This window comes from Phaethon lepturus, unplaced genomic scaffold (genome assembly GCF_000687285.1).
Source record: "Phaethon lepturus isolate BGI_N335 unplaced genomic scaffold, ASM68728v1 scaffold613, whole genome shotgun sequence".
NCBI lineage: Eukaryota > Metazoa > Chordata > Aves > Phaethontiformes > Phaethontidae > Phaethon > Phaethon lepturus.
In genome coordinates, this window is record NW_010529472.1 from 12,987 (window position 1) to 33,553 (window position 20,567).

At 48.7% G+C, this 20,567-nt stretch overlaps 1 protein-coding gene across 1 annotated transcript; it reads left to right on the forward strand.

The window, feature by feature from the left end:
* Positions 1-15,299: 15,299 nt before the first annotated feature.
* On the forward strand, positions 15,300-19,462 carry MATK (megakaryocyte-associated tyrosine kinase). Its single transcript, XM_010283932.1, has 12 exons — positions 15,300-15,308; positions 15,528-15,641; positions 15,798-15,913; positions 16,189-16,408; positions 17,429-17,522; positions 17,612-17,677; positions 17,833-17,932; positions 18,026-18,110; positions 18,288-18,361; positions 18,471-18,666; positions 19,053-19,139; positions 19,280-19,462. Exons 1-12 carry the CDS (start codon positions 15,300-15,302, stop codon positions 19,460-19,462), a joined length of 1,344 nt encoding a protein of 447 aa, XP_010282234.1.
* The last annotated feature ends 1,105 nt before the right edge of the window (positions 19,463-20,567 follow it).

A 20,567-nucleotide genomic window follows, 5' to 3' on the forward strand; every position in this document is an offset into this window, starting at 1 on the left:
CTCTCAGAGTGAGCACAGTTAGCCGGCTTCCTGCTCCCAAGTCATTCCCTGCCAATTCCACAAAAATGTCATTAGGTATTTTTTCTATAAACAATCTTGTTATTCACTATTTGAGGCAGACATCAAGAAATTAAATCTGTGAATTGTCTGCTCTGCAGTCAATTAAAAACAACTATTTTTTACTACAGTCTGTCTTACTAATATTTTTGGTTTTTTCTGTTGGGATCCTGTACACAGGATAATTACAGTTATGAACAACAAACATCTGCAAGCAGCTATGAGAGCAAGCAGTACCGCCAGCCAGCGCCTGCCTACTTGGCTGCAGCATGCTGCCAGGGATTCATACTGCCCACCAAGCAAGTGCTGCTGAAATCCAGCATCCATGTCTTGTGTATGTATATATTTTATTTTAAAGTTCTTGCAGTACAGGTAGTTGGTTCTCAAATAAGACACTTAAAAAAACTAAGGCCATTACTTTCTGTAGTCACGAAAGGAGATAAGCTTCTTTCTCAGAATCTTTCTGGAGAAACCTCTCTCTCTAAGAGAAAGAGAATAGTTTCTTCAGTATGAAATTACTATTGTGATTTGTACCTTCTTGCTCTGATTCATATCAGGCATTCAGTTTCAATAAATAGATTGTATTTAATGCATGGTCTGATACTGTGGAAATAAGAAACGGGAAGATTATTTTCACTTCTTTCTTTTGTGTCTTTGTAACTAGAAAACATAACACTATACTTCATAATCATGTCTCCAAACAGAATCTGAAGTAACTTGAATACATAAGCAATATTTTTCCATATCTATTTGTTGAGAGAATGTGATTATATGAACTGTGGATTATAAATATTCTTCATTAATTCCTTGAAACTATGCTAGAAAAAGTGATATTTCTGTAGCACTGAATTTGAGAAATCTGAAGGGAAGTTGTTACAGAATTAGTATTTCACCTTTTTAATGAGTGATGTAGATTAGCTTACTCCATCATTGATTTTTTTTGGAGGGAGGTGAGAGGGAAAGTTTAAATAAGTAAGTACACTGTTTTAGAGACTCTAAAAATATGTTCCTCCAGCCCTTGGACATGTGTATATATTGAAAAACATTAGATCTCCTTCTGTTTTAAGAAGAAATTTTTATTGATGTGCTAAACATCTCTTTCTGAACTTAATTTAGATGAAAGTTTGGGAATACATCTTCTGGGGTGCCTTCTGTCCTGTAGCTAGTTATTGGTGTTTCCATTAATGCCTGGAGTCAGGGCCAGCTGCCGCCATGGAGGAGTGTGTAGAACCCACAGAGCTGTGAATTCCCTGTGAGAAACAAAACTTGAGAGGGTATTTTCCCCCTTACCTGTATTACTTTCTCAGTTTGCTACCTGAATGACCTGTTCACAGTGGAGAAAAAAAAGAGAGATCTGTTACTTAACATGATGCTTGCAGAGAGCTAGAAGGTCTTACAAGAGTTTACTTAAAAACCAAGAAGTTACCACATCTAAAACTGCTACAATTTTTCTCAGAAGTAAGTACGCAATATGCCTGTAACTGCCTGGCCTCTTTGAACTTTTGTCTACATTAGTGATGATTCTTAGTCAGCGCCCTACTGAAAACTTAAACAACAAACAGGTTGGGGCAAAAGCATCCTTAGTTCTTCATATTTTGTGAGGTGACATACATCTAATGAAGTGCATATGCCTACAATATTGTCACCTATATCTAAACCAGCTACGTTAGGTATGCTCTACAGTCAACAAAACGTATCACGTAGATACGTTTGTCCATATGTAAGTCTTGCAGCCAAGACTGGACTGATTGTGTAAGAAGCCTAAAATGAATAGGTTGTGTGTGAGTGCTTACAGTAAGTGCAAGGTAGTAAAGGAGAAATTCATCAAACTATTAGTGCTTGTGAGATTTTTATACATTGCAGGTTTAAATGTGACTCCAAAGGGAGCTTTTTTGGTTTTAATCTGAGTGTTTCAGGAAATTTTCCATTTATTTTCAGAGGACATTTAGTGTTTTAGTAGAAAAACAGTACTGTCATTGAAAGGGACATGAATATGTTGCCCTGTTTGACTGCAGACTTATCGTGAGCACTTAGAATGACAAAAACACAAAAAGAAAGACGTTGTTCAGAAGACAGGAAACCAAGGAAACAGGAGCCTCGCAGGATTCAAAAGCAGCTTTGTGTGAGCTCTGTGATGTCTCTTGCACAGGAGCAGGTGTGTGTGCGACACATATCCAGGGAGCCATCAGAAGGTGGGATAGGTTTGTAGAGTTAAGAAAAAGACTGAGCTTACTTATGTTCTAGAAGTGTGTACAGCAAGTAAAAGATCTTTCAGAAACATTTCTGAAGGAAAACTTGTCATAGAAATACATGCGTTTAGTTCACTGCAGTAAATGAACTCTAGAGATAACCAGGTCTGATCTCAGCATAAGTTTGTAGCTCAGCTTTGCCAAATGTCCCTCCTCTGACATTGTAATCCATGCTGAGAAACCTAACCATTTTAAAAGTATTTTCTATAATGTTTTTCTCTAAAATCATATTGCAGTGATGTTACAGATAACAGGGGAATAACTTTATCACTTCAAAAAAACCTGACAACCTAACCATAGCAGAATAAATGTCAAGTGTATTTCTTGAAATATTCCTGAAAATTATTCCATAACTGAACTTGGTTTTGACAGGTCAAGCCAACATCTCTAAAAACATGTTGCTCCAAGTGTTTAGTTATCTTTGGACATAGTTCTTTAAGTTTTGTTTAAGTTATGGCTTTGAAAATATCTGAGCACAAGAATTGTCCAGTTTTTCGTTTGACCTGGGAAGAAGACTGCATACTCCTAAGAGATTCTTCTGTGGTCATTCAGAGTTGTCTTTACTGGAGTTCTGTTCTAATGTCCACTTTCACACTTGAGTATTTAGAGCAGGGTGCCAGTATTTACTCCTCACTCTTAAAGAAGCTGAGACAAGTCTGTTTTGTCTGTGAGACCAGCTATGCATCTGAAGTTGGTCTGCACTGTTCTTTGTGGTTTGTTGAGCCTAGAAACTGTTGTATGAATAGAAGTTTAGAAGCAGCGGACCTCTGATAACTGCTCACAGAGAACAGATGCTGAGGATGAAGAGGAGGAGGTGGTGTGAGCTATAACCTGTTCAAAAATGTTCTGGAATATTGAAGGCACTGGTGTCTGGTGTGCAGCATCATGTAGATGTTCACGTCAGCTTGTGATAAAAAGCTTAAAATCTTTCAGGCTTAACTACAGTTTTTTGTATAGTTGATATAATGGCCATCATCAAAGAAACAATTACAGTTAAATTTGTGTTTGCCGAGCACCAAGATTCTAGGAGAGCCTCAAACTGCCTTTTCTTTTGAAAGACTTCTTACTATTGGAAGAACTTCCCTGTCTTTGCAGAGATCTTATCTTTGCAAAGAGTAACATTTTAATGTTACCTGTTGGAGATTGCATCAGTCTGAATGCAAGACAGATACTGAAGAAAAAGCTTTTGCTTAACAAAGCAAAACTTAGCATAGGCATTGGTTCTGTGTTGCATTAGAGGTGTAAATCTCAGTAATAAATTTAATCCATTACTGTCAGCTGCTATAATAATTGCTATAATGACAAGGAATAGAACAAATTGGGGAAGATTTTATGGTGACAAACAACTGACAATAGTATGAAGGATTTTTAACTTAAATGCTGTTAAGGATGTCTTTCTAAATAGTAAAGAATTGAGCTACTAATCCAGTTTTCTTCATTCACAGACTAATAAAAATACAGGGAACAAGCAACAAACTTGTGGAAGAGAAGGTGATGAAACCAGAAGCGGAGCTGCGACTATCTCTGAACATATACTAGAGGGCTGCTGGATGTACAACCTGTTTTACATGACCATGTAGAACAGGTTAATGTCTTTCCTCACAAGATAAATTGCTATGTGAGGCTTTTGATTTCAGACATACTAATCCTGATTTTAGCATATTTGCAAAATTGTTTTTTCACCAATGCTTGATCTAGCTTGAACTAGTTCAACTAATGTTGAACTTATTCCATGCTGGTTTACTTCATGTATAATTAACTTTGATTTTTCAAATATACATTTATAGGCTTACATGCAAAGGTACCACCAAAATAAAAAATGTGACAGGAGGTGGGGAAAAAAGTTCTACTCTTTCATAGGCCCATAAAGCTGCAGTAGATGAGTGATGGAAAAATGCCAGTAAATAACAGAAATATCCATGGAGACCCCCAAAGACTTAGTCTAAATGATAGAGGTGATATATTCTGCTATTTTGTGTGCTTTCGAGGGAGAATTTCTTGTATGATTACTGCACCTAAGAAGATTACCAGGCAGCTGTAAAATCCTGCATGCACTCAGTTGTCTCAGATCTTTAACATTTTTAGAAAGAAGCTCTGAACTGAGCTTTTCATTCACTTGACATTCATCCCTAGGAAGCACCATTTATTATCAAGTGCAGGTCAACGGATTGTTTTGTGTGTGGTTGGTGGGATGGTGTCTGTTTTGGTGATAAAGTAGCAAAGACAATTTCTTACTTGGCTATTTATATGATAAAAATTATCATAGAAGTTGATACATTCCTGGTGGTTTTACAGGCCCGTGACAATGCAACATAGAAACTAATTTCAAAGTGCTAAAAAAACCAAGGCAGAGTCCAAAGGATGGGCAAATGTCTAGAGAAGTGGCAAGGTTTGGTTAAAGGGAAACCACGTTTGTTTGCTTTTTACTTCTAACATGTCACTTTTATCCTCTCCATAGGCAATGGGACTTTTTGTAGAAAAGACTTTAAGTGGGGCATCAAACCTCTTAAATCTTGGCGGTAGCATGCAGCATGTTCTTAAAGGTGTAGTGTTGGGAATACCGTTGACAGGTGGGTATCACAGCATTATCCAGGAGCCTCACTGGAACCTTTGGCACAGCAGCTCATGCTGTGAATGATGTTCCTGAGTTCTGCTGCCTCTTGGTTGTTTTCTTATGAAAGTGTGCCAAGTGTGATGTTTTGACTCCTGCACTGTTGAGTTGCTCTGTTAAAATAATATTGATAGCAACATGCTCTCCAGGAAGGAGAGACCTGTCTACCTTCTGATTCATAAGGAAAGACTAATACTTGAATTTGTCAGAGATGTATTTCAAGCCCCCAGGCACTCACACTTGGCTTTTACAAAGCTCATGTTGCTTTTCTGAATGCTTGCAATCATTATATACAGAAAAGCTTTTAAGGGAAGTCTCAAATGCTCTAACTGTGTGCTTATTCCAGAGAATCTAAAGCTTGATCAGTTTGTCACATTTTCTTACTTGAGAAGAACTATTTAAATAGTTCTTAAACTTTATTTTTAATTCTTTGCCTGCTGAGCTTTACAGTTAAAAACCTGACTGCAATATGTTTATTTTTGTGATGTGTTTTCTTTTTCATATCTTGCATTGTCAGATGAACCTGGGCTGTAAGATCCCTGTTAGAAAGTAAGTTGGATGCTTTGGAGACTGTGAGCTGTCAGGAGTGAGATGATGTTGCAGCCTATGTGCAGGTAGAAAAGAAAAGCAGTTAACAACAGTTAAAGAGGACTTCAGGCTTACTTTGGTGAATGTTCCTGGCAGTGGTATACTGGAGATTCCCACAGCTATTAACACTTCTAAACTACTGAGAGATGTGGTCTGCATTTTATTTATTACTATATTTCTGTCATTAGTAACACCAGAAATTGTGTTGCTGCTGCTCACTTTTAATAAAGGGATTCAAAGTGAATGAGTATTTCAAATGAGAAATAGAATTTCTTTAAATATAATGCCACTTGTTCTAAATGTTTCTATCTGCCATTTAGTCCTCTGTCACATTTTTTTATTGCCTATGTGGAAAACCATAGAACTTATTGTAGTACACAAAATTGTGCAGTGCATAACTCAAGCCCTCTTCCATTCTGTTTGCTTAGTCATTCTTAGTCTGATATGCAGTAGGAAGGTCACTTATATAAAATTACTTCTTTATTATTGACACTTAAAATTTGCCTCACCATGCTGTTTCTTTGCAATGAAAGCATTGACTTTCTTGACCAATATCAAGTAAGCAAACATTAAAATCCTACAGTTATTTGTGTTAAATATGTTGAAAAAGAATCAAGTATGAGACTAAATTAAAATTGCTGTAGCCAGTCTTGCCTGAAACCTCTGTGGCTCAGTGCAGAATTTCAATTAAGAAGACTTCAGCTTGGACACAGAATTCTTGATTTCTTATTTTCAAAGTAAGCTGGCTACGTTAACTTTAGGTGAGTGTTTGCAATATAAGCGTAATTGCTATCTATGTTGTAGTGGTGGTGATGATCTTCTAAATAGCTTTAAATTCCAGCTTCTGTAGTGTGTGTGGGAAGAACTGCAGATTTCTGTGTATTTCCTTTTTACATCTGCCTTCATTTCAGTCGTGTTGTTACCATTTTATCTCCTCCTTCTCCTAGCATCTTTTAAAAAATGCTGACTTTCAGAAAAAAAAAAGGGGGGACTTGGAACGGGCCCCTTGTGATCTCCAAAAAATACATTTAGTGCATGTAGTAAAAAAAGAAGAGATACAGCTATAGAAGAGTAGAGGGTGAAGGAGGTGGAAAAAAGGACAAAAAAGAATCTGCTTCCTGATAATGATACTGCTCATATGGTTCCAATTTTATGTATAAAGAGGTCCTGGTTTAGTCTGATATCTTACATTTTTAATAACTTTGCCTTGAAATGGTGTACTGTAGGTAGTTTTAAATTGTACTATAATCACTACAGAAATTGCGCCAATACACACCCTCTGGTATTGTGTGTATTCTTTATACATTTTCTTTATTACTTTAGATTTCTACCCTCAAACTGGAGGCAGTTTCTAGCCTGCCTTGAAATGACTGAAACTTAACGTGGGTTTTTTATACAGGTTTGTTTTTTCTACCCCACCTCTGTTGGAGCAGGGATCTTGCACTTCAGGGGTTACTGTCCGGGAGCAGTGACGTGGGGCCAGAGCTGTACAGAGATACCTAGCTGCTTGCTTAGAGCCTTTTTGGTGGTTTTGTCAAAGTTGACCAAGCAAATGCTGTAACATGGCTTTAGCGTTGTCGTAATAGTACCTGGAAAAAAAGTACAATGGAGAAAAAGAGAGTTGAATACTTTTGTTCTTCTGTGTGATGTTGCCAGTTAGCTAGCAGATTGTCACAGGCTTCAGTTTCATGCATATGTTCTTCTTTTAAACTTCAGTTTCAAATCACTCGTCACATTCCTTCAGGCTTTTTGGAGTATTTTGAAAAACAACTTTTTAGAACTTACTGAAAAGCATTATTTTTGCATTGCTTATTGTCAAATAAAGCTGTTTCTTCTTTAAGTATTTGGGGGGGTTGTAAAGCAGGTTCTGTTTAAATAGTCTATGTTAAGAGTTATAAGCCATATAAAAATATATATTTGAAGAGGGACGCATTTCAGCACTTCCACAGATCTTTAAACAGATGCAGTGTTGTATTTAACTAGTACAGTGCCATGTGTCCTGAGCTAAAAGGTTCTCACAGCTGGCTGGCTTTGCTGGAGCTGCTGCTATCCTTCTGTATGTTTAGTGTTACCATAACCTCACGCTGAAGCCTTGACTCTGATCTTCCTTTTGCCATACGTTTATCCTCATCTATTTCTGGTAAATCAGAAAGATTGGGAAGTGTTGAAATATGATGAGCAATTTCTATCCTTTTACTTTAGTCAGATCAAAAGAGGATGAAATGGTACATCCACTCCAAAAATCTTCCCTCATTAGAAATTAGGAAGTAAAACCATTAGACACTGACACAAGTGCTGCCAGAGATGAAAGCCAAGTTATGACACCAAATATTAAGATTTTAACTGACATAGCAGTCCCCGTTCAGGGTAAGTGAAACAGATACCTGTAAAGACCAAGAACCCAGATGTAGAACATGCCTGTTAGTGCTGCACGTCACCTCACAAAACAGTCACGACACAAGCATGGACACTGCAGTGAAGCTGCAACGACGGTGGGGTTTGGGTGTAACGAACTGAGGTGCTCAGCTGTGGCAGTGCATCTCCCACTTGTCCCTTGAGCATGCCCAGTCTACTTTCTTGCTGGGGCATAAATCTGTGTGTTGCTATTTGCATTGGAAGTGTCAGTCAGGCTCCTGGTAATGCAGTGTGCGTGGTGTATGGGTGGATCACAGCATCTGAACACGGTGTGTTCAGATGTATGTGTCAGTGTACGACTGACTGCTTGGAGCAGCATAAGGTTAAGGCATCATCTAAAGCTCCAGCCATTATGTAGGGTGAAATACCCTTTCAAATGATCCTCTATCCAAATGGCTCAACAGTGCTGTTGGGTTGAAATGTAAATCTTTGCTATGAAAAGGAGTGTTTAAACTCAGCGATATTCTCTTAAATGCTGAAGATTGGATGTCAAAGACCAAGACAAACTATGCTGCCCTTTCAAGCAGCAGGAAGAGAGCAGCCCCACTGGACAGCTTGGCTTACTCAAGGTTGGCGTTTGAAACCAGGTCAGCTGAATTGCACTCTGGAGGTGTCCATTTTTCCTTGGGCTGTAGAGGGAGCCAGAAGGGACCTGGATGTTTGACTTCAGTTGCTAGAAAGAGAGGTAAAAAGAATCCCCCCCAGTTGTTGTGGAGGCAAGGTAGGGAAAAGTTGTCTGCTTTTGTGACATGTTGCCGTTTTCTGATTCCCTTTTTAAAGGCTTGAAATGCAGGGCAGATTCCTCAGGCTGAGACGGCGTATTTCTGGTGAATCCAACTGTGCTGTCAGCATGAACTGAAGGGAGTTGAGTTGGCAAAAGAAAGCCTGCAGGCTCTGGACTGCTAATGCCTGAGGCTGTGCCGAGAAGAAAGGAGCTGTTTTTTTCTGTACAAACCGCGCTGCTCTTTTGTACAGAATGAATACTGTTGCCCGTCCTTCCTCCTTCCTGCTCCAACCTCTCCTTCCTTGGATAACTTTCATCCTTCATCTTACCAGGAATGGCACTGCTCAACAGTTTGTTCTGTAGCACATTGCACTTCTGACTGCAAGCCTGACTCTCCCTGACCTAAAGGAAGGGTGCCAGGAGGAAGACTGACAAGTGGTTAAAGCCTCAGCCTACGATGTGAGGAAAACATTTCCCATATGATCGCACGTTTACCCAGTGACTTCGGAAGTGCTACAAAATCTTGATGTTTTGGCTCACTGTAGGCTGTTTTGGAGGGCACGCTGGTGATTCATCTATACAACGCTGAACTGTGCTGTGCAGTGCAGATATCTACTTTGCTGCAGCAGAGCAGAGAGGAAGGCAGTTTTGAGGATCAACATATTAAAGATTGAGGCACTGACTGGGTGGTAGGTACCCAGATACGGGGGAGACCAGTTCCGGCAGAAGCAAGTTTTTGCTGGCCATGCAGTAGGACAGGGAAAGCCCATTTATTAAGTCTGAACAAGTCGTTCCCTGTGTGTGATGCTGAGTTCTTTGGGCCGTGGTCACATCTGTAGCAACAACTGGATGTGGCAAAACCCAAAAGTACAAAACACCTCTATTTGTTGCAGAGAGCACTGCACAGACCCCAGGAGATCTGATGCTGAGCCCCAGGAGTGTGGTGCAGGGGCTGTAAGGATGTACTCTTGTGTTTATTCTTGAGCTTGAACAGAACTGGTATCTAAGGATCCATCCTCACAAATCCAGACCATAATGCAGGGAGTGCTGCTGGGGAAACAGTCACGAGAATCCTATGAACAGACCAGCTCGAATGGCTTGAGGAAGTTGTTTGTTGATGGAAAAATATAACCAGGAGCTGAAACTATTGGCTAGTTTGGGGTAGTTTTCCTCTACACTGCCTTTGCCCTTGAATTGCCAGTGTTTTTTGAAGGCTTAAACGCCATTTTATTAAAAACAAAACAAAAAAGTGCACACACACAAAAAAAAATGCAGACTCCAGGATGAAGTATGGTGTTTGCCTGAAACTGCATTTTCTTCTTTTTCACCGTTTTACTCAGAATATTGGACATGCTGAACGTTAGTGCAAAACTGGTCTCCAGTTTTCTGGCTGGGATGATGAGCTGTGGAGGCGATTATTCCCTCCCCACTAGTTGCGGATGCTGGAGGATATAGATAAGCTACTGCCATTTGACAGGGATGTTCATTTAAAGGACTCTCTGCAATTGCCTGTTCCAGCCCACGATGCAGCTGTGTCTTCATCCCCTATGGAGCAGCAAGGTGTGGCTGTGCTCTTGGGTCAACCTCCCCTAAGTCTCACAGAAGTCAGTGCTGAGATGGGATTAGACTTTGGGATCCCTGGTTCCACCACATCCTCTCCTGAGCCTCAGTCTGCCACCATGGGCACCTGCTCCTTGGGTAGCTGTTCTGATCATGGCAATCAAGGCAGTAACAGCAAATCTCCCTATTTGCATAGTGGATCATTAATTTTCTGTGAGTGTTACACAGAGCTGCAGGATATCGGATCTGATGATCTCCAGTTCATTTCTAGGGAGGGTGTGTACTTGTGCCCTCAAAGGGTAAAAGTTGTTTTAAGTGTTGTCACATAATGAGTCATCTCTGATTAATGTTTGATGGTGCAGGCGGCCGGCGCTAGGACCTCTGGGATGCTGCATCTGTAGCCCTTACCAGAAGAGAAATCAGGAAATAACGCAGTAGCTCTTTCTGGAAGCATGCCCTTGAACATAACACTTTGCTGCTCCATATGAAAGAGAATTTACTCTCCAGGTATTCAGGAATCTGAGTCCAGGCTTAGCTGTGAGCTGCCCCGAGACGTCGTTGCCCCCAAGGCTCTGCATGGACGTCGCTGGGAGGTAAGTGCAAGGGTCTGTTAGAGTTGCTAGGAGCAGCCGATGTGGTGTTGTGTCTGCTCTGTCAGTGGAGAGGGATGGACGTAATCTTGTAGCATTAGGAGCAGTGTGGTCAGTGGGGAAAATGGCCAGGTGTCACCTGTTTTTCAGCAAAAGAGCTGTACTTGCCATTTGTCCAAGTGACCCTTAGCGCGGCTGGGTGTTTGTAAAAAAGTTCTCCAGCTTATGTTTCAAATATGTGTGCACAATGCACCCGGTTCCAATTTCAGTGCAGGGGTGCAGCGTGTCCCCTCTTCTGCCACTGGCAGCTCCTCAGTTAGCGTAACTCTGTGCATGGGAAACAAGCTTAAACTCTCCAGTTCAGGGTTGGGATGGCTCCACCGAACCCCACTGTGTTTCTGTACTTCTCATCCTCATTGTGTTAACAGATTTAAAAAAAGCATAGAACAGTTCCAAAACAAAGAGGGGGGCAAATATCTCTTCCCAGGCTTTCTGCCCACGCATCCTGCTTGTGGGAACATTCATTCCAGCGATGGGAATCACATGGACCAAATATCTCCAAGAACAAATAGTTGCTTTAGGACAAGGCATGTGAGTGGCACCAGGAGGAAGGTGATTCACTGCCATTGCCTGCTGGTGGCTGGGTGGAGGCACTGGCCCGTCTCCAGGCTCTGCCAGTGGCAGATATCCATGTGGGGATGCATGTCCAGCACTCCGAACCCTAGTGCCAGCTGGGCAGAAGAGAAGCTAGGCTCTTGGGCGCTCAGAATGGAGGATCCGTCCCTTCCAAGCACAACCTGCTGTCTGCACATAGGGGCAGGACTGAGCAAACAGTTGTTGCTTTTCACCACAAATTACTGTCCTGGAGCGGCAGAAAATGAAGGATCAACTATCAGAGCCACTGTCATCTTTCCTGGCTCGGCCAGCATGTCCCTCCTCATATCAGGTTGTACCACAGCAAGGGGTATGGAGCAGTCCCTGTCCTTAAGCTCTGTGCCCATGAGGCCCTCACCCATCCTGTAAGTGAGCCGAGCTGCAGCCAGTCACGTCAGACTTTGACTGTACCTGCTGGGGAGCAGGCACGGAGCATCTGCCTTTGCATCTCTAAGTCCACCAAGATAATATGTGTGGCACGAATGGGCCACAGGACGAGAGGATGTCTGTGTTAGCTAATGATGGCTTCTAGAACAGATGAAACTGCTGCCTGCTAATATTAACCTTGCAACAGCAGTTGTCCCTTTTTGTTGTTGTTCTGGATAGGGACTGGCACTGTAAGTCCTTGGATCCTCGTCATCATGGAGACAAGCTGAGGTTTACCACCGGTGATGCAGAGGAGTGACCGTGACTCACCCTCAAAAGAGGAATAGAGCAAAGACTGTCATCTCTGCTCCAAGGAGCCAAGTGAGCCCCTGCGCCTCTCCCAGCCCAGCAGAGACAGAGAGACATGGTCCTGCTCTGGCTAGAAGTTTCCAAGAGGCCAACAGTGGGGTTTCCTGAGAGTGGTGCAGTCAGCGCTGGATCGCAGCCACGCGTTGCCCTGCCCAGGCTCTTGTGTTCACTGAGCACCAAGAAAACCAGTGTGTGAATGAAGTCACTTCTCCCCCCGCCCCGCCCCGACGTTTCTCTTCTCTGGAAGCTGATGCTCCCTGGCTGTTTTGAGGTCTTGGAAACAGAGAGGAGCACCAAGCTGCTGGGATAGCTTCACACTAATCTCTGGTGCAAAGGAGCAAGGTGAGCGTGAAGCAACTTCACCTACGCGGGACGTGGGTCTCACCAGGTGGCATGTTTGGCAAAGCTGAAGAGTATGAGTTGCAAGCACTGAGAAATCCCACCTTCCTTTAAAAAAAGAAAAGAAAGCATCTGCTGTGCAGTGAGAGACAAATTGCAACTGCAAAAGGTATCTGGAGGAAGGATGCTGAAATCAGAACAAAACTTACAGAAATCACAACTTGGCTTTTAAGAACATGAGGGGTTTGGGGATGATGCCATGATATGGGGGTGCATGGCAGCCCAGGCAGTGCCACTGAGGACACAGGCTTGGTGTCAATGCCCCAGTGGGTGGGCTGTTCCCCCTCCAGCCCCCTTAAGGTAGCAGGAGAGGATTTGCCCACTGAGTCCCAGCATCCACAACTTCAGTTGTTCGAGGATGTGGCTGGAACCCTCTGGGAAACCTCCCTCGAGGATAAAGGAGGTGAACAGAGCTGGTAGCTCTTTAAGGACATTTTTCTTAGAGCACAAATGCTCTCAATTCCAGTATGTTAAAAAAATGGGGCAAGGAAGGCAAGAAACCAGCATGGCTCGGTAAGGACCTTCTGGTCAAACCAAAGCGTAAGAAGGAAATGCACAGGCAGTGGAAGCAGAGACATGTATCCTAGGAAGAATGTAGAGATGCTGCGTGGATGTGCTAGCTATCGGGAAAGCTAAGGCACAGTTGAAGTGCAATTTGGCAAGGGCTGCAAAGAATGATAAGGGCTACAGGTACATTGGCCAGAAAAGGAAGATTAAAGAAAATGTGTGCCCCCCTTAAATAAGACAGGAAAGCTGGTGACAACCAACATGGAGAAAGCTGAGGCACTCAACTTTTTTTTTTCCTCCCCTCAGTTTTCAATGGTAATCTCTCTTCCCATGTCTCTCAAGCCCCTAAACTTCAAGGCAGGGACGGGGGAAACAAAGTCCCTCCCATTGTAGGAGAAGATCAGGTTCAACACCACCTGAGGAACCTGAACATACATAAGTCTACAGGATCCAAGAAGATGCAGCCCAGGGTCCTGAGGGAATTGGCTGATGATAGTGCCAAGCCACTCTCCATCATATCTGAAAACTTGTGGCAGTCGGGCAAAGTTCCCAGTGACTGGAAAAAGGGAAACATCACACTCATTTTTAAAAAAGGTGAAAAGGAGGACCCTGGGAACTCCCTACCAGTCAGCCTCACCTCACTGCCCAGTAAGATCATGGAGCAGATCCTCCTGGAAGATATGTCGAAACTCGTGGAAGACAGGTGATTTGAGACAGCCAACATGGCTTCAACAAGGGCAAACCATGCCTGACTAATCTAGCAGCAAGGCCAAGCGCAGGGTCCTGCACCTGGGTCAAGGCAATCCCCAGTATCAGTATAGGCTGGAGGATGAAGGGATGGAGAGCAGCCCTGCTGAGAAGGACTTGAAGGTACTGGTGGATGAAAAGATGGACATGAGCCATCAATGTGTGCTCACAACCTGGAAAGCCACCTGTATCCTGGGCTGCATCAAAAGAAGTCTGGCCAGCAGATCAAGGGAGGGGATTCTGCCCCGTTCTGAGGAGACCCCCCTGCAGGGCTGCGTCCAGCTCCGGAGCTCTTGGCACAGGAGAGACATGGACCTGTTGGAGCGGGGCCAGAGGAGGCCCCAGCAACGCTCCGAGGGCTGGAACAGCTCTGCTGGGAGGACAGGCTGGGAGAGCTGGGGGGGCTCAGCCCAGAGCAGAGAAGGCTCCGGGGAGACCTTCCTGCAGCTGCCGGGGCTGAGAGGGGCTGAGGAGAGAGGTGGGGGCGGGCGGTTTCGCAGTCAGCAGGGCCTGTAGCAACAGGGTAAGGGGTGATGGTTTTAAACTACAACAGGGCAGATTTTGACTAGATCTAAGGAAGAAATTTTTGACAATGAGGCTGGTGAAGCGCTGGCGCAGGTTGCCCTGAGAGGTGGTAGATGCCCCATCCTTGGAAACATCCCAGGTCAGGTTGGACGGGGCTCTGAGCAACATGATCTAGTTGAAGGTGTCCCTGTTCATTGCAGGGGGGTTGGACTAGATGGTCTTTAAAGGTCCCTTCCAACCCAAACATTCTATAAGTCTCTGACGGGCTCTGGAGGGAGAAGACCCACAATTTTGAACTGGGAAGTGGTCACATGCATCCCAGCATGACAAGTAGGTGGCAGGGGGAGCACAGGGACCTTGCACAATCATCCCACAGCCAGAGGATGTGACCGTCCTGCCTCAGCCCAGCCTTGTCTGTCAGCATCCCCGCTGCGGCGGGCAGCCCCTGCGTCAGCCCTGCTGCATCCCACGTCAGCAGGACCCCACGGCCGGTGCCTGTCGTGGCCCTGATGACCTGGAGCTGCTGAAATAGGAGGTGAAAAAACAAGTTTCTGGTAAAACCGTGTTTCCCCCATGGCCAGCAGTGCTGGTGGGCAGTGGAGCACATCTTTGGACTTCAAGGCAGGGAGAAGGGGCAGGGACCAGGACAGCTGGTCCTGCTCCCACCTGGGTTCAGGACAGGAGCGTCCCTGGGGTACAGCCAGCATGGACAGGGTTTGCAGCCTGCTCTACGCCTTTTTCTCTCTCCTGTGGTGCAGGGCTGCCCCGGGTGATGGGCAGGCTTGCAAGGGGCTGCGTTGGTGAGGAGCCTGTGGGGACAGCAGCGGTGGCCTCGGCCGGGCCAGCTCAGCCCCATTCCTCCACAGCCCCCTTTGCTTTCTTCTGTGCAGGTGGCAGCAGGAGACAACAAGGAGTCCCTGATGCGCTGACAGCCGACCATGTCTGGGGTGAGCGGGGCTGCCACAGGGATGCCAGCACTTCCCCTGCCGACATCAGAGTGACACATCCCCCCAGGACCACTGTGGGGTGCAGGGGGTTCATGCCCAGAGCCTCCCTTGTCACCAGACAGGGCTTCAGATGGTCCTTGGGGTTGGCCTTGATGGCTGTAGGAGGCAGAGGGGGGCCAGCTCTCGCTGTCCCTGCTGACACTGCCTTCTCCCTTGCAGAAGCACTGGCCCCCCGGGACACAGTGTGTCACCAAGCACGACCACACCAAGCCCAAGGCCCAGGAGCTGGCCTTCCGCAAGGGTGACGTGGTCACCATCATCGAGGCCGTGGAGGTGAGCCCGACGGGTGCTCAGGGGACACGCTGCCCTGGGAGGGCACGGAGGGGATGGGACCCTAGTGCCATCAGCTGAGCCGACGGAGACAGGCCTCCACGCTTCGCAGCCGGATCCTCCCTTCCCTCCCTTGCTCTGAGACCCTCTCGCCCCCAGGGCAAGGGCTGGTACCGCGCCAGGCACAACGAGACGGGGCAGGAGGGGCTGCTGGCGGCCAGCACACTGCGGGAGCGTGGTGCCATCCATGTCAACCCCAAGCTCAGCCTCATGCCGTGAGTACAGCCAGGGGGAACGCAGGGGGGCCGGTGGCCCAGCTCAGCCCCTGGAAGCTGCAACAGCAGATGAAGCCAGTGCATTTCCCGCCAGCCAGGTTTTGGGTTTGAAGACCCCCAGCTGTGCCCATCCAGCTTGGATGGGCCTCACAGGGAGGGGTTTTATGCAGTGGGGTCTACGTACTTTGGTGGGGGGCTTTGTTTTCCCCATCTTGCTGCTGGCGCTGGGGGAAGCCCACCGGTGTGGCTCCTCTTCCTAAAGACCCTCTCCCCAGCTGGTTCCACGGGAAGATCTCAGGGGTGGAGGCGGTGCAGGCGCTGCAGCCCGCCGAGGATGGGCTCTTTCTGGTGCGCGAGTCCGTCCGGCACCCTGGCGACTATGTCCTGTGTGTGAGCTTTGGCAAGGAGGTAATGCACTACCGCGTGGTGCACGAGGAGAACACGCTTAGCATCGACAGCCAGCAGTACTTCTCCAACCTCATCGACATGATCGAGGTGAGACCCCCCCCCCCCCCCCGGGACCAGCGCCAGACCAAGGGCAAGAACCTCATGGGGTCACACAGCGCAGTGGCAGGTCCCAGTCCCTTTCTCCTGTGGTTTTCATTTGGTTTCATTACCTGGTGTAATTCTCCATCCCTGCCAAAGGCTCATGGTTTCCACTCGGTTTGGGGTGCAACAGACAGATCTGGGATGCCCCAGGGACATCCTCTGCTGCGAACCAGCCGTGCCGGCAGCAGCCCCAGTCCCCTGCCCAGGGCCACGTTTCCCCCATCCATGCTTATTCGGCGCTTCACGCAGTAGCGGGGCTTAGGGCATATTGGAAAACGAAGATCCTGGCAGCCTCTGTCACCCCTGGACCCTGGGTGAGGTCTGAGCCCCACTGAGGCTTTGAGGCATTTTGCCATGTTTCTCTCCACTCCGAGCCCCCCTCTCACCCGCTGACCCCGCAGGGCTCCCAGGCTGCTGCGTTAGCTCTCGCCCTTCCAACGAGCTCTTCCTCAAGGTCCATCTTTGACCTGTCTTGTAGCTGCTGCCCATCTCCTCTTCAGGGGTTTCCACTCTCGTATGTTTTCCTCATTTAGACACAGCTTCTGCTTTCAGGTGGGTCCTTCCCCCTTTCAGCTGCCCTGGCCCCGCTCTGTAACCGTGACCGCTGTCCTGCCACTTCCGCTCCCTGCCGCCTCTGCAAACCGCCCTCAGCTGCTGCAGCGCCTGCCATGGGGTTTAACCCCATCAGCTGCCGTCCGGCTCACCAGTAGCATCCTGTATCACCTGTGGTCCATCCCTGGCTGTGCCCGGAGGGGAGCAGGGCTGAGACGCAGTCTGCAAATTGCGGCGTTGGGGGAAACGTGGTGTTTCGCGCTGCCCGAGCTGAAAGGGCTCCAGGCGCCTCAAGGGTGATGATGGTGGTGGGGTTCAGTAGAGCATCCTGCGGCCATTTCCCAGCTCCATGCCCCGAGCTTGGGGTAAGAGGTGGCACCACCACATCGCCTCCACCTGTCCATCCCTCGGCAGCACTACATGAAGGAGCAGGGAGCCATCTGCACCAAGCTGGTGAAGCCCAAACCGAAAACCGGGATGAAGTCAGCTGAGGAGGAGTTGGCTAAAGGTAGGGGTGGCGGGAGAGGGTCATGGTCTGGGTTTTGGGGACAAGGCAGTTGGTGGCCCCTGCTAACCTGCCCTTGTGCCCGTGCCCAGCCGGCTGGTTGCTGAACTTGCAGCACCTCACGCTGGGAGACCGCATCGGGCAAGGCGAGTTCGGAGGTAGGCAAGAAGATGGGGTTGAAGGTTCCCTGGCCATGGCTTTCCCCAAATGACGCCCCCGATGTCCTCTCCCCATCCCATGGCATGGGGGGCTCAGCCTGGGACACAGGGGGCCAGCTGCGGGGCTGAGCCTGACCCCCCACATCCCCTCCCAGACGTCCTGCAGGGCGAGTATATGGGGCAGAAGGTGGCTGTGAAGAACATCAAGTGCGATGTGACTGCCCAGGTCTTCCTTGCTGAAACGGCTGCCATGACGTGAGTGCCCTGTGGGGGGTGGATACGGCCCGACCCTACCCAGTGACCCAGGGACAAGCAGGCACCCCTTGACCCCAATCCCCTCCATTTCAGGAAGGTCCGGCATAAAAACCTGGTGTGTTTGCTTGGCGTGATCCTGCACAACGGCCTCTACATCGTCATGGAGTTCATGAGCAAGGTGAGAGCACCCAGCCAGTCCTCAGCCAGCAGGGCCCATCACCACTCAGATCTGGGGACACAGTCCCTGTTTGGGGGCTGAGTTGGATGGATGCTGGGCACTACAGCCCCTGCAGGAGGCAAAATTTTCAGGCAGCCCCATCCCACTGGTCCTTACGCATTTCTCCTCCTTTATCAGGGCAACCTGGTGAACTTCTTGCGCACGCGGGGACGGGCGCTCATCCCAACCCAGCAGCTCCTCCTGTTTGCTCTGTAAGTCCATCTCCCTCCCTCTGGGCTGAGGACCAGTGCTCTGCGTCCCCGCAGGCAGCCCCACAGGACACACGGTGACACCGTGCTCTGCCTCGCTTGGCTGCGGCAGGGACGTGGCCCAGGGCATGGACTACCTGGAGTCCAAGAAGCTGGTGCACAGGGACCTGGCTGCCCGCAACATCCTCATCTCCGAGGAGAACGTGGCCAAAGTGAGTGATTTCGGCTTGGCCCGGGTCAATCCCAAGGGCACGGACACCACTTTGCTGCCTGTGAAGTGGACAGCCCCGGAGGCCCTGAAACACAATGTGAGTGATGGTGGGAAGGGAGGGGGAACTGGGGGGTCCTCCCAAAGCAGCTCACCCCCTCGGGTCCCCCCTGCTCGTTCCCCCTCCTGCCAACCTGTCCCTGCCCCATGGTGCCTTCTGGCACATTCAGCCCTGCATCTCCCAAAATCTGGGCTCTGTCCTGACCAGTCCTCACCCTGGTGCGTAGCGGAAATGGGGGCAGCTCCGGCCGGATGCAGCAGGACGGACCCCAGGCCGTGCGGGTGACAGGAAGGGAGGGGGGGTCGCACCCCAGGGAGCTGGGGGCGGCAGGGGCAGGTGCTGTCTGCTGTCTTGCCCTCGGGGAGCGATGAGCGCCCAGCGCAGCGCCCAGCCAGTGTCAGCCTCCCCTCCTCCCGCTGCCACAGAAATTCTCCTCCAAGTCGGACGTGTGGAGCTATGGGATCCTCCTGTGGGAAGCCTTCTCCTTCGGCCGAGCACCCTACCCCAAGCTGGTGAGTGCTGTGCTGGGGGACACTGTGGGTCGCACCCCGCTGGCACCAATGGGACAGGGACATCCCACTGTACCCTGGCCAGGGCGAGCCCCCGGTGGAGCGGGGAAAGGGGGGTCCCAGCTGGCTTCTCCATCCTGCAGAGCCTGAAGGAGGTGACAATGTTGCTGGAGCAGGGGTACCGCATGGAGCCCCCCGAGGGCTGCCCGCCTGCCATCTATGCCCTGATGAAGAGCTGCTGGGAGCTGGAGCCAGGCAAGCGGCCGTCCTTCAAGAAACTTGTGGAGAAGCTGCAGAAGGAGCTGAAGCACCTGAGGGACATTTAACCCTCATCCCCCTCCCACATCCCGCTTCCTGGCCAGAAGCCCCCTGGACCTGCCGGGGTGGGAGCGGCGTGGCAAGGGGTGGCTGGGCAGCGGGTGGCCTGCGCTGCCGCGCTGTCCCGGTGGAGGTGCAGCAGCAGCTGTGGGGGTCTCTCTTCCCCCAGGGCCCCTGAAGAGGAAGCAACAGCCTCCCTCCATCCTGGCAGGGGTTCTTCTTCCCACCACACAGCCCAGAGAAGGTTCCCATGGGGTTGATTTCCCCCAACCTGCTGGAGTGGGGAGAGCAGCCCCAAAGGGGGGCCATGCCCCACAGACCCCACACTCAGCCCCAGATGGCGGGTGCCACACGTGGGGTCTCTTCGAGCTGCCCCTCCCAGTGACAGGGGACAGGATGGGACACCTCTGCTTGCTGGAGGACGAAACCCCAGCCCTGACACAGCTCCACTCCAGCCCTGCACAGGGATGCTGGGCGCCGCCAGCTAAACCGCACGGATTTGGGCTTTTTGATTAAACCAAAGAAATTAGTTCAACAGCATCTTTAAGCCTCTGGGCTCAAATTAGGCCTATCCCTCCCTGGGGCCTGGCAAAGCACAGGGAAAAGCTTGGGGGAGGCTCGGGAGCTCCGGCCCTCGGAGCCTCCCGCGCGCAGCCTGTCCCCTCTCCCCTTGGGGCTCTCTGCAGCTGGGGATTATTCTTTTAATCAGAGTCTGCATGGGAATTGCTTGCATATAGATTACGGGAGCGGGGCACATTCTCCGGCAGCAGGAAGCCCCCGGCCCCCAAGCAATCTCGACGTCTCGGTGGAGCGGGGATTAACGGAGGCACGGGGCCGCACGCGCGTGTGTGTGTTTGTGCGTGTGTGCCCACCCACTGTCTCATCTTCCTTTCAGTCCTTTGACCCTCGATTGGGTTTTTTCGGCTAATCCTCTTGTGCCTCCTCTGCACCGACTTTTTGCACCTCCAACACGCCTGTGCCGGTGCGGGTGGCTCTGGGTGCCCATGCCGCAGGGCTCCCCCCAGCAGGATCTGGCCATGAGGGTGCTGTCCTCTGTTGGGGCCTGTGCAATGGGAGGGGGTTTGGCCCAATCCGGGGTGCGCTGGGGCTCAG

Excerpts from the sequence above, each read along its gene's own strand:
- MATK (XM_010283932.1), top strand. Across the intron at positions 16,409-17,428 it reads ACCTCATCGACATGATCGAG|CACTACATGAAGGAGCAGGG; the intron begins GTGAGACCCCCC and ends ATCCCTCGGCAG. Across the intron at positions 19,140-19,279 it reads GAGCACCCTACCCCAAGCTG|AGCCTGAAGGAGGTGACAAT; the intron begins GTGAGTGCTGTG and ends TCCATCCTGCAG.